Here is a 12,500-nt window from a genome sequence, read left to right as displayed (position 1 = left end):
CTTTTCTTCCTTATGACCACTAGCGTCCAACTGAAGCAGGACCTTTAAAGGCCGTGAGACTCTAAACTTAAAGAGAGTTAAAACAAAGTTAAATCTGCCAAGCGATTTGCTTTTTTCTTGCCAGGAGTCAGAAGACTGATACCACTTTTTGTTTAAAATATGGAGCTTTGAGCTAGGACGTAGCTTAGCTTAGCATAAAGACTGGAAGCAGGGGGAAACAGCTAGCTAGGTTCGTATGACGTCTTATGAAAAAGTTCTTCCTTAGTTTCCGTGTGTTTCGGGGGTTAACTTTAGGTTTTCACACACATAAGATATCACCAGCATCATTCATCAAGATATAAGGTATCTTGATGAATGATGCTGGTGACAGTTGTACTGATATCACTTAGGTCACTGATTAATTAGCATAAACAAACGTGTGTTTAACAAGAAATAAATGTGTTCAAATTGCATTGATATTGATAGGATGTTTTTTTAATGATTTTATCTGAATGTCAGAAGGTGACGCAGACATATGCATCAGTTTAACTATAATCTCAACTGGAACTCAAATATGTAACTTTAATAAACTTTACTGACGTATAAAAACATTAAGTTGAGCAGAAATGAAATGTTTTTGTTTGTATTTCTGTCCTGTCATTCACAAGATATCTGTAATAATTCAAAATCAGATGCCAGGTTCCATCTCTGCTCTTCTCCTCAGGCCTTTCCTCCCCACCTCATCCTCCCTCACCTTCGTCTTTGTCTCCTCTCCGCACCAATCTCCCACCTTTCCCCTTTACCCCTTTACTCCTGCTTCCTTACTGCCTCCCCTCCCTCCCTGTCATCCTGTCTGTCAGCAGAAGGCTTTTAACCCGTGTGACCTGCAGGTCAAGCTGGTCAGACTGGTTTTAAGTGCTTTAAGTGTTCCCAGGCCCATTAAGACCAACAAACAACACCAGAGAGGACACAAAGTAATCCCCCCCCCTCCTCTCTCCCTCTATCCATCTCTGTCTCCTTTCTCTTCAGCTTGTCATCATATATTCAGGCACATCTGGTCAGGTAAAGGGGGGGGGGCTGTTGTGGGCGTCCAGGTAACGTGTGCATCATGTACGACCCGGAGGTCCGACCCAGTGAGACTGCTCAGACTGGTCCCAGTGTTCTCAGGCACATTAACCCATTAACACCACCGCCAACATAAACAGCTCCACAGCAATCACACTTTCACTACCTCTCCCTTCTTTCTCCTTCTTTCCCGGACCTTTCTCCGTCTCTACTTTCCTCTGTTTAGGATTCTCCACGACTGAACGACAGGACGTTAACTTTGAGATCATAGAAAGAAAATGTTGTAATTAAAGCTCCATTAGTCTCTCCTTAAAACGTCCCACCGTTGCTTTTCCTCGTCTTCCGAACACACAGCACCCGTCATACAAATGCATCCTTTTAAAGCAAGTATACGAGCGCTCACATGCACCTTGTTCCCTTCCTTTCTACCTCGTTCCCTTCCTTTCCACCTCGTTCCCTTCCACCTCGTTCCCTTCCTTTCCACCTCGTTCCCTTCCTTTCCACCTCGTTCCCTTCCTTTCCACCTCGTTCCCTTCCTTTCCACCTCCCTTCCTTTCTACCTCGATCCCTTCCTTTCTACCTCGTTCCCTTCCTTTCCACCTCCCTTCCTTTCTACCTCGTTCCCTTCCTTTCCACCTCCCTTCCTTTCCACCTCGTTCCCTTCCTTTCCACCTCGTTCCCTTCTACCTCGTTCCCTTCCTTTCTACCTCGTTCCCTTCCTTTCCACCTCGTTCCCTTCCTTTCCACCTCCCTTCCTTTCTACCTCGATCCCTTCCTTTCTACCTCGTTCCCTTCCTTTCCACCTCGTTCCCTTCCTTTCCACCTCGTTCCCTTCCTTTCCACCTCGTTCCCTTCCTTTCCACCTCGTTCCCTTCCTTTCTACCTCCCTTCCTTTATACCTCGTTCCCTTCCTTTCTACCTCGTTCCCTTCCTTTCTACCTCGTTCCCTTCCTTTCCACCTCGTTCCCTTCCTTTCTACCTCCCTTCCTTTCTACCTCGATCCCTTCCTTTCTACCTCGTTCCCTTCCTTTCTACCTCGTTCCCTTCCTTTCCACCTCGTTCCCTTCCTTTCCACCTCGTTCCCTTCCTTTCCACCTCCCTTCCTTTCTACCTCGATCCCTTCCTTTCTACCTCGTTCCCTTCCTTTCCACCTCGTTCCCTTCCTTTCCACCTCGTTCCCTTCCACCTCGTTCCCTTCCTTTCTACCTCGTTCCCTTCCTTTCCACCTCGTTCCCTTCCTTTCCACCTCCCTTCCTTTCTACCTCGATCCCTTCCTTTCTACCTCGTTCCCTTCCTTTCCACCTCGTTCCCTTCCTTTCCACCTCGTTCCCTTCCTTTCTACCTCCCTTCCTTTATACCTCGTTCCCTTCCTTTCTACCTCGTTCCCTTCCTTTCCACCTCGTTCCCTTCCTTTCTACCTCCCTTCCTTTCTACCTCGATCCCTTCCTTTCTACCTCGTTCCCTTCCTTTCCACCTCGTTCCCTTCCTTTCCACCTCGTTCCCTTCCTTTCCACCTCCCTTCCTTTCTACCTCGATCCCTTCCTTTCTACCTCGTTCCCTTACTTTCCACCTCGTTCCCTTCCTTTCCACCTCGTTCCCTTCCTTTCCACCTCGTTCCCTTCCGTCTACCTTCACCCCTCAGTTTCTTCCCCTTCCCTCCCGGCTTCTCCTCTAAATATACAATAACACAAAATGTGTTTGTGTTGGGGTTGAAAAAGTTGAACCTTCATTTAAAAGTAAAGTCAAATAAGGAGACGAATGCATCATTTTCTAAACACTAAGAGCATGACATGATAAAGCAGTTTGGGGACATAATACAGCAGGTAATGTTTGTCTTATTTCAAGTTGGTATTATGCAGATTTCTTGTCATTTTCTGTGCCGATAGACGTGCAAAAAGATATTTAAATAATCTAAATTAGGGAGTGCAAAGAGCACAGTTGGAATTTCTGTGCACATTTGGTTTTAGAAGGAAGAGTTGTTTAATTCTTTCTCTTTCTGTGTAGATGTGTGTAGATGTATGTGTGTAGATGTGTGTGTGTGTGTGTATGTAGATGTATGTGTGTGTGTGTAGGTGTGTGTGTGTGTGTGTGTGTGGTGCTTGGAGCTATCCTCAGGTTATAGTACTTGACAGCTCAGGTTAAACCGAGTACCAACTGTTTTGAAGAGGTGAAAGGTCAAGAGGGGTGGAGATGGGGATCTAAACCGCACAAGGAGATGGTAAAGAGTTGTGAGTGTGAGAGAGAGAGAGAGAGAGAGAGAGAGAGAGAGAGAGAGAGAGAGAGAGAGAGAGAGAGAGAGAGAGAGAGAGAGAGAGAGAGAGAGAGAGAGAGAGAGAGAGAGAGAGAGAGAGAGAGAGAGAGAGAGAGAGAGAGAGAGAGAGTGTGTGTGTGTGTGTGTGTGTGACCTTTCGTTGCCATGTGCAAATAATATAAAAAGCAAAACATGGAGAGAAAGAAACACATCTGAAGGTACATTTGTCCCGAGACATCGGTGCTCTGGTAATCTGAGGTGACCACCATGTTAAACACTGACCTTTGACCTCTGCCGGTCAGGAGCAGGTCTGACCTTAAAACACAACGAACCTGATCTCCACTCAGAGAGAAGGAACGCCGTATTTACTACACTCACAGGCATTTGCTCCTTTACTGGATCTGAATGTTTTGGTTCAATGTATTCTACATTTATATCCATTTAATCCACATCTACAAATACAACTGTTTCACACATGCAAACTGATTTACTGTATAAACACACACTTACTCCACCTATGAACCAATTACATGATGCGTTCACAATCTATTTGCACATTTAAACGCCTTCACCAAACTGTTGTTTGGTCAGTCAGTGTGGTCTCAGGCTTCTCATGCAACACTAATCACTAAAGATGCACTAATAACTGAAGTCTATGAATCAATACCAAAGTACTTCAGCCAACACATCCAAGAATGGTGGAAAGAGGAGACGTCACGGCGCCGTACCGCGACACGTCATTGGAGTACAACACACGGGCAGTAAAGTCTAGTCCGCACTTCATCCGAAGTCATTCACTTCAGGGCTACTTTATGGGAGAGAATACATTCTGCAAAAGTAAACACTAAAGCGCGTTCATTTAATACTCTCAGCGATCTCTGGGAAGTGAGATCCACATATACACCTGCAGTTACAGCTCATCACCACAGGGGTCGCCAAAGAGAACAAAATGGAGATCTCTGAGATGTTAAAAGCCGAGTGAGGAGGAGAGCAGCAGATCAATACAGAGAGAGGGGAGCGAAAGAGAGGGGATGAGGAGAAGGAAAGGAAAGAGAAGGAAGCAGAGAGAAAAGATGGGAAGAGGAAATGGTAGAAAACAGGGAGGGAGAGGGTGAGAGTGGGAAAGAGAGAGGGAACAAAGGAGGCAGTGTGTGGTGAACAGGGGAGAGAGTCGCCATCTGAGACGAATAAAAAGTGGAATAACAATAAAAGTCAGAAGGCGCTACCTCCCTCCCTCCCTCCTCCCTCCCCCCCCCCCCCCAACACTGGACAGCATGTGCACACACACACACACACACACACACACTTTTATTGTCCTTTGTTTTCTGTTAAGTAGCTTTGAGACAAATCCCTTTAAGAAAGCTGTGTGGACGCACACTGAGCCAGAGAATCAAAGACACATGCGACAGCAGCACACGCTCGCACACACACACACACACACTCTCACACACACACACGACTCTTGTAGGATAGAGTTATGTGTGTGTGTGTGTGTGCGTGTGTGTGTTTACATCTGTTTCAGTGTGTGTAAAGTGTGAAGGAGACGACGAGCAGGTGAGAGAGGAGAAGAGAAAGTGATGATGAGAAACAGAAGAGGAAGGTGTCACAGCAGCAGCGTTGTTGTTATTAGTGTTGCTCGTGTTTCACCAAATTACTGCCACGTTTTCCCAGAACACCCGCTGCTTCATCGCAGTTACTTGCATCTGTTCTTTTTCTTTCCTGGTTTTTGTTTTTATGATACAAAGGAGAAAAAGGTTGAACTAAGTCATCAAATGACATCAGAAACAAACCAGAATTTCCCACATCGCGGTTTTGTTTCCATGTCTGTCCAAAATGTCGTCACTTCATCATTTGATCCGGTCAGACGTGAGTGAAACGTATGAAATCTTGAGTTATGGCCTTTGGCTGTACGTTAGAAGTGGACATATTCATCGTGACGTCACCCGTGGGTTTGTGGACTGTGGTTTGGAAGCCTCAAGTTTGATATTTTGGCCGTCGCCATGTTGGACTTTGGCCGTCGCCCTTTCTTGGGGTTTTTTTTGCAACCAGTGAACAGGAAGTGACCATATCTGGACTGAGGAGTGACGTAGAGACGCCGTATACGTCTCTGGTAGAGACCTGTCAATCACCGTGTAGCCCCGCCCTAAAGCATCCCCTGCTTTATGGTCTGTTTGACTCTAAATGGACCATAATGTACTAAATGAACATCATGCTGTATTGAAGAAGACTTGATGCACGTAATGAGCGAAAAATGACACGTTTTGCTTCACTTTCAGAGGAAAAAATGAGGAGAAACTTTTTCTGAAGGTGTCATAGGAACCATTGTATGATAGGTTGGTTTGTTCATCCACCTTGACCTACACTTCATACCACGTCACCTGACTTCCTCCGTATCTCCAGTCATTGTTACTACGGCCACAAGAGGTCGCCGTCCAACAATGCACTTAAATATGCGCGGTAATAAGCCGCTAGCATGAACGACCCATACGCCCGTTTATTGGGATGACAATCCGGCTCAATCTCATTCAACCATCGATCACACAAAGAACTATTTCAACCGCTGAACAAAGTCAGAGCTGTGGGCGTCAAATCCTCTGGAGCTGAACTAGCTATTCACACCTTAACAGTGACATTAAAATGAATTAAACACGTATAATGTTTTGTGTATTTATTTATTTTAATTGGAGCATGGTTTACATTTACGTGCATACTCTACTTGCTTATGATTTCCACCGGGCAGCGTTCCATCTGCAGCTCAGCCACTTCCCCTGCAGAAACCATAAAGCTGGGGTGCGATTTTCTGGATCAAATCACTGGAGTAAACTCTGACCGTGTGACTGGATCCAGCTCCTCAGAGCCCAGTCCCAGCGTTCATTAAAAAACCCACTCCGTTCATTTATTCTTTCCTGGTTTTCCTGGACTGTGACGGATGTGAAACACTCGGTTTCTGGGGCCAAATCTGAGTACCGAGGGTCTCCAGTGAGGGGTCACCTAGGAAGGACAGGAGGACAGGAGGAGAGGAGGAGAGGAGGAGAGGAAAAGGAAAGGCGAAAATGTGTGTGTGTGTGTGTGTGTGTGTGTGTGTGTGTGTGTGTGTGTGTGTGTGTGTGTGTGTGTGTGTGTTCAGTGGCTCTCGTGTTTCACAGTACAGAGCTGTTGATTGACTAGTGGAAGCCAGCGCCAGATCAGTGTGTGCAGGACGACAAAGAGCGTGACATAAACACACACACACACACACACACACACACACACTGCTATTTCACTCCAAGCGTGTGTATCTATATTTAAACAGGACATTGGGGTGACACGTGCATGTGTTTATGCATATGCGTCCATGGATATGTATGTGGAAGTATTTATATGACTTGTGTGCGCGTGTGCGTGCGTGGCTTCTGAATCTGACCCGTTTGACCGCTACCTAAACTCGTGTAAACAAAGCGTCTCTTTAGTGGCGTAAACGTGACGGCGCGGTGAGTCACAGCCTCTGATCTTCTAAACACAGTGAAGCGCTGAGAGATGCTGCCAAGAAGCTAAAAACTCTGCAGAACAAAACAAACAGAGGTTGGGTTTTTTGGCATCTTCTTCAATGAATTTATTCTTGATCAAGTTTGAGTTTTTGTTGGCGCGCTTTTTCGTTGTATCTGTGCAGACATGGAAGCCTTCGCTGCTCATGCAAATGAGTTCCCAAAACAGGTTTTTCTCAGCTTACAGTTCATTTAATGCAGAATGAGAGGTGGGGGTCACTCATTACCTCACAGCACTAGAGTATGTAGGTTTAATCAACCTCTAAAAACATACAATACATGTTTAGTATCAATTAGTTCCTTTAGCTTCACGTTGTAACGTGAATGCAACGAATCTAAAGTGAGTTACTATTGTATCTCTGAAACGTCTGAACTTTTGAAAGATGTTCATTGAGCTCATTGAGCTCATGGAGCTGATGGAGCTCATGGAGCTCATGGAGCTGAATGGAGCTTCATGGAGCTTCATGGAGCTCATGGAGCTGATGGAGCTGATGGAGCTGAATGGAGCTGAATGGAGCTCATGGAGCTGAATGGAGCTCATGGAGCTTCATGGAGCTCATGGAGCTGATGGAGCTGATGGAGCTGAAGGAGCTGAATGGAGCTCATGGAGCTCATGGAGCTCATGGAGCTGATGGAGCTGATGGAGCTGAATGGAGCTGAATGGAGCTCATGGAGCTGAATGGAGCTCATGGAGCTCATGGAGCTGATGGAGCTGATGGAGCTGATGGAGCTGATGGAGCTCATGGAGCTGAATGGAGCTCATGGAGCTGAATGGAGCTGATGGAGCTGAATGGAGCTGATGGAGCTCATGGAGCTCATGGAGCTGAATGGAGCTCATGGAGCTGAATGGAGCTCAAGGAGCTGAATGGAGCTGATGGAGCTGATGGAGCTGAATGGAGCTGAATGGAGCTGATGGAGCTCATGGAGCTGAATGGAGCTCATGGAGCTCATGGAGCTGAATGGAGCTGAATGGAGAAGTTCTGTTCCAGTTGTAGTCAAAGACGTATCTCTGGGTTATTGATCTTTTCTTTCCTTCGGCCTTCATGTGAATCTAAATGAGGATCCTGAAGCTGCAACGTTATAACATGAACGATGAAAGATGAAAAATACTGAACATATGGACGTGGGTATATTGAAGCAAAAGAAGCCATAAATACAAAACACGTGCATTACAAAATATGCCAAAAAACGAAATGTAAGTCGTAAAACATAACATATGTGATCGTTATAAATGGAGGAAACTGACATGAGAATTCACAGGGAAATATACTGCGTGTTGTGCAAAGAATAAGTAAAAGAAGCGCATCGTGTTTGAATTAACAGCTGCAGGGGTCACGGTACGGTACGGTACATATATGCGCAGATAAGAATGCACTGTGGTGAAACGCATCATGAATCACACGAGAGAGGCTCGGTCAGTTTGATTCAGGGGCTCACAATAAATGGACGGCGTTCCAAACCGCCTGAGAACGCTGCTTACATCTTGAAATCGTAAATTCACAATCCATACACCGGTCCCTCTAGAAAAAATGAGATGATGGGTTTCCGCAAATGTAGGGAGCAAGCTTTGGAGGAATGAAAAGATGTTTTTCTGGTGCTGATCCAGCTTCTGTTCCTGCGTACACGTCGGCACCGCCCACGCTCTGTTGGTGTAACCTGTAGCACATACGACGCGCTACCTTCCACTGAATAATCTCCTGTAAGGTTTACACCCTCAAAGTGATAATCCTGTTCATTCTAAGACGATTTGACGGTATTTTGTTTGTACTAAATTGAAAATTCCCAAAACCAGGAGGCCCAGGAATCACGTTCCCATTGAGTCGAGAGAAATATCACATTCCTGGATGTAAAAGAAAGGAATTTAAATGAATTCTAGAGACGCAATTACTGGAAGTCCCTCTGGATGAGAGCAGCAACTTAATGCCTAGAATAAAGAAGGCTTTAGTAATGACAAGACACATGGCACACTTCTAGCAGGAGAAGACGTATGACAACGAAGCCTTTGTGCTGAGATTCATTTACACCAGCAGAGTGAAAGGTTGATGGGATGTTATGATGATTTCAATCTTCCGGGCGTGGACCGCTTTCAAGCTCGTTGCAGCTCCCTGGATGCGAAATATGACCGTCTGAGTCTGACTGCAGCTTTAATTCATCAAGTCCGAGGTTTTTGGAAAACACCCTCAGTTTGGTTTGTTTTGCTGAATAACAATGAAGACATGCACTTCAAAATAACTACAAGAAAAGGGGACAAAATGCAATGGATTCTGGGTAAAGTGGAGTCGACAGCTTGGAAAAACCGAGCACAACAGAAACTACAATGAAAGTGTGGACTGAGCTTCTGATTAATAAATATTCTCAAGATCAAAAGACTGGATCTTTAGATCAAATCTCTAAGCTGCAGATCACAGACACTCTGTCTCAGGGATGGTAAGAGTTAACCGGCAATAAGTCTATTGATCAATTAATGATGCAACCACCACTGCCGACATGTTCTGTTGAATGAATATTGACCACGCGGCCCTACCGGTCGGGGGGAGTTAAAGAGGAGTCAGCAGGCGAACAATGGCAGTAGTCAAACTGACATTAAATGGTGTTTTGAGTACGCGGACGCACATGAGCGCCCAAACTATTGAGCAGTTTGCTGCAGCAGAATAACAGATGTGCCGTGGACAGACACGGAGATGCACACGGAAAGAATCTGCATCCCCACTCTCTTAAAGCAAGACGAAGAAAAACAAAGTGGAGGTGTGATCTCACACAGCCACATTCCACATGTACAGTACACCGACAGGCAGAGCAAGGCACCGACACCACCGGGGTCACAGGTTCAACCCCCACTGGTTTTAAAAAAGAGAAACGTGTTCCCATGGTACCGTGATAAAAGCCCGACTGGTTTACATTACACACCCTGTAAATTCACTACATGCACACAAAAGGTGGAAAGAGTCAAACAGGAGGAAACAAGAGGACTCCACTGGCAAATACGGTGTTACAGGACGGGTGATGTTCCTTGTTAATGAGCCGACAGCAGATACGAGTGGTGTGTGTGTGTGTGTGTGTGTGTGTGTGTGTGTGTGTGTGTGAGAGAGTGTGTCTGGGCGACTCGGATCAAAGCTACCGCCGTCTGGTCAAGGTGACCGAGTCTCCGCCGACAGCCAGACGACCAGAACGCGCCGTGTGAACGGTCTGATAAGAGCTGAACAAATACACGGCGGCACACACACCTCTCAGTCACTCACCTCTCAGTCACTCACTCACTCACTCACTCACTCACTCCCTGTTCAGCCTGTGGAGGAGGACGTGATGGAGAGGAGTGTGTGTGTGTGTGTGTGTGTGTGTGTGTGTGTGTGTGTGTGTGTGTGTGTTGCATCATGTACGGGTGTGTGATTGAGAGAGTGCGTGGAACAGAAGTTATTGATGACATTTAATGTTGGAAGCTCTTACTCTAAACCAGCTGCAAGAGTTCACTTTAAAGTACTTTTCTCTCTTTAGGGCTGAAGTCAACTGAAGATCCTTAAAGTAAGTAAAGGGATGAAGAAGCTCCTTTCTCCTCATGAACGAAACACAGCGATGGTCGCACCAACCAACCACTCAACACTAGTTTGATGTGTAACCATGAAAGCAGCTGGTTGGTTTGTGTTTCCCTTTACTCTCATTGTGACTCGTACTAGTCACTAAAAGTTGCTTCATAGTTCACCAGTTCATATATATATATATATTTTCTTTGTATATATATATTCTTCAGTGAAGAAAAACTAGGGACATCTTGTGCAACCAATCAATGTAGTGCTCAACTTTTTACAGGTAGAGAGGAGATGGACACAATATATCAAACGCCTGATCCATGAAATGCAAACTAATAGAGGCGGATTCTGTAGTCGCCCCTTAAAAATACAATCGAGTGGACAGTAAGGAGGACGAAGAGAAACACACACACACACACACACACACTGACCCATGGGCTCCAGGGCAAACTGGTCCTGAGTGACGGCCAAAGGAGGCTGAATGGCGACGGTCAGCTTAGACGACTGTACGACACAACGAGCCTTCACCTTCACCTGGAGAGAGAAAGACCGATTACAGGGGGGAGGGGGGGGAGGGGGGGGAGGGGGGGGGGGGGGGGAGGAAATGAGCCGATAGCTCACCTGTATGGTCACTGAAGGGACGGACAGACCGGAGATATCTTGGATCAGAGCTTGCTGTAGACGGAGACAACGGGGAATAATTAGTCTGTTTGTGTGTGTGTGTGTATGTGTGTGTGTGTGTGTGTGTGTGTGTGTGTGTGTGTGTGTGTGTGTGTGTACCGATGGGCTGTCCATGCTGGAGGACACAGTCGCTGTAACGGTCAGGTCCTCCTCGGCGTCGGCTTTAGGCAGGATGTCTAAAATAAAAGACAACGGAGGAGTTTAGCCTTCAAGGATTGAACCGATGAGGGTAGATCATTAAAAACAAGAGCTGCTTTTGTTGAAAATCATCTTATTGTTTATACATTTAAGCTTTTTAAAACAGCAGAAGCACCACACATTTGTTCTGGCTGTTTGTCACATTAAGTATGAAACTTTAAAACATCAGTTTGTGATGAATATTTGCAATTGTTTTGGTTATTGTATTCACTGTAAGCATGTACATGAAGTAAACCGATGTAAATGTGTAAGACCTCCCGCCCACCAGTCTGTTGTAGGTAACACTTAACACTTATCGCTCTGGACGTTTTAATTGTCCTGTGGTCTCACAGACTACATCCAGCTCTACTGACTTTAATGAGACTCGAGCGCTTCAGGACCTTGTTTACGCCTATAGTTCGTTTGCTCTGCTCCGAATCACGAACCGGTGAGGTGCAACGTTAAATATCGACTACAGTTTGGGAGAACGTTCGGTTTCCAACTGAAGAGCCAGCGCAGTGTTGCTACTTCTTCTCCAGATGAAAGTGCAGCATTAGCTCTAAAAGTTGTTAAATCTAGTAAGAGAGCCACCAAGTCTACAGCCACTCCCCCAAAAATGATCCTCATGAACGTGAAGCAACATGGCAACTGTTCGGAGACTCCGGTGATGAGTAATGAGTGCACGGGCAGAATACGATATAATACCATATCAGAAGAAGAATATAAGGCAGGTAGGTAGACAGACAGGTAGGCCTCCAATCATTACATGTAATGGCTTATTATAGTCCTTCGACAGCCACAGATACCAGATCTCTTTCAGTTCATACAGGTCCAGGAGGAGTGTCTTAATCGCACAGCACAGCTGGCTACTGGGAGCTGGTTTAACAAGGTGCAGTACTTCCTCCGGTTGGGTCGGATCATGTTCTCACCACAAAGGTATCAAACCGTATCAGAGACCACCTCCTGAACAAGGTCTGGAACGCCCGATAGGTACGATTCAACTAAGACAACAACGCCCACGATCTAATATGTCCCAGGCTATCTGTTAAAGTAGCATCAGCATCCTACCCTGAGTCCTGGAGGCCTCTCTGATGAACTTCTGCAGCATCTTCATCTCAGCATCCACCTGCTCATAGTCGGCCTCCCGGGCGTCCACCTTGGGCGTGGAGAAGAAGGACGGGTCCGTACCCATGTAGGAGCACAGGAGGTGACCGTCAGAGCTCAGGCTGACCACCACTCCTTTTATCTCCCTGAAGAGGGGAGAGGAGAGGAGAGGAGGGGAGAGGAGAGGAGAGGAGA

General features: G+C 46.0%; 1 protein-coding gene across 1 annotated transcript in view; it reads right to left on the bottom strand.

The window, feature by feature from the left end:
• bbs9 (Bardet-Biedl syndrome 9) overlaps window positions 1–12,500 on the bottom strand; it is a 152,158-nt gene that overhangs the window by 116,250 nt on the left and 23,408 nt on the right. The window contains 4 exon segments of the mRNA XM_076081122.1: window positions 10,775–10,877; window positions 10,965–11,018; window positions 11,124–11,200; window positions 12,270–12,451. Of these exon segments, the coding sequence (XP_075937237.1) occupies window positions 10,775–10,877; window positions 10,965–11,018; window positions 11,124–11,200; window positions 12,270–12,451 (416 nt within the window).

This window comes from Anarhichas minor, unplaced genomic scaffold (assembly GCF_050575085.1).
Source record: "Anarhichas minor isolate MPS153535 unplaced genomic scaffold, ASM5057508v1 ptg000079l, whole genome shotgun sequence".
Lineage (NCBI taxonomy): Eukaryota > Metazoa > Chordata > Actinopteri > Perciformes > Anarhichadidae > Anarhichas > Anarhichas minor.
Note: the sequence above shows the minus strand (reverse complement) of the source record. Positions and strands in the feature narration are given on the sequence as shown.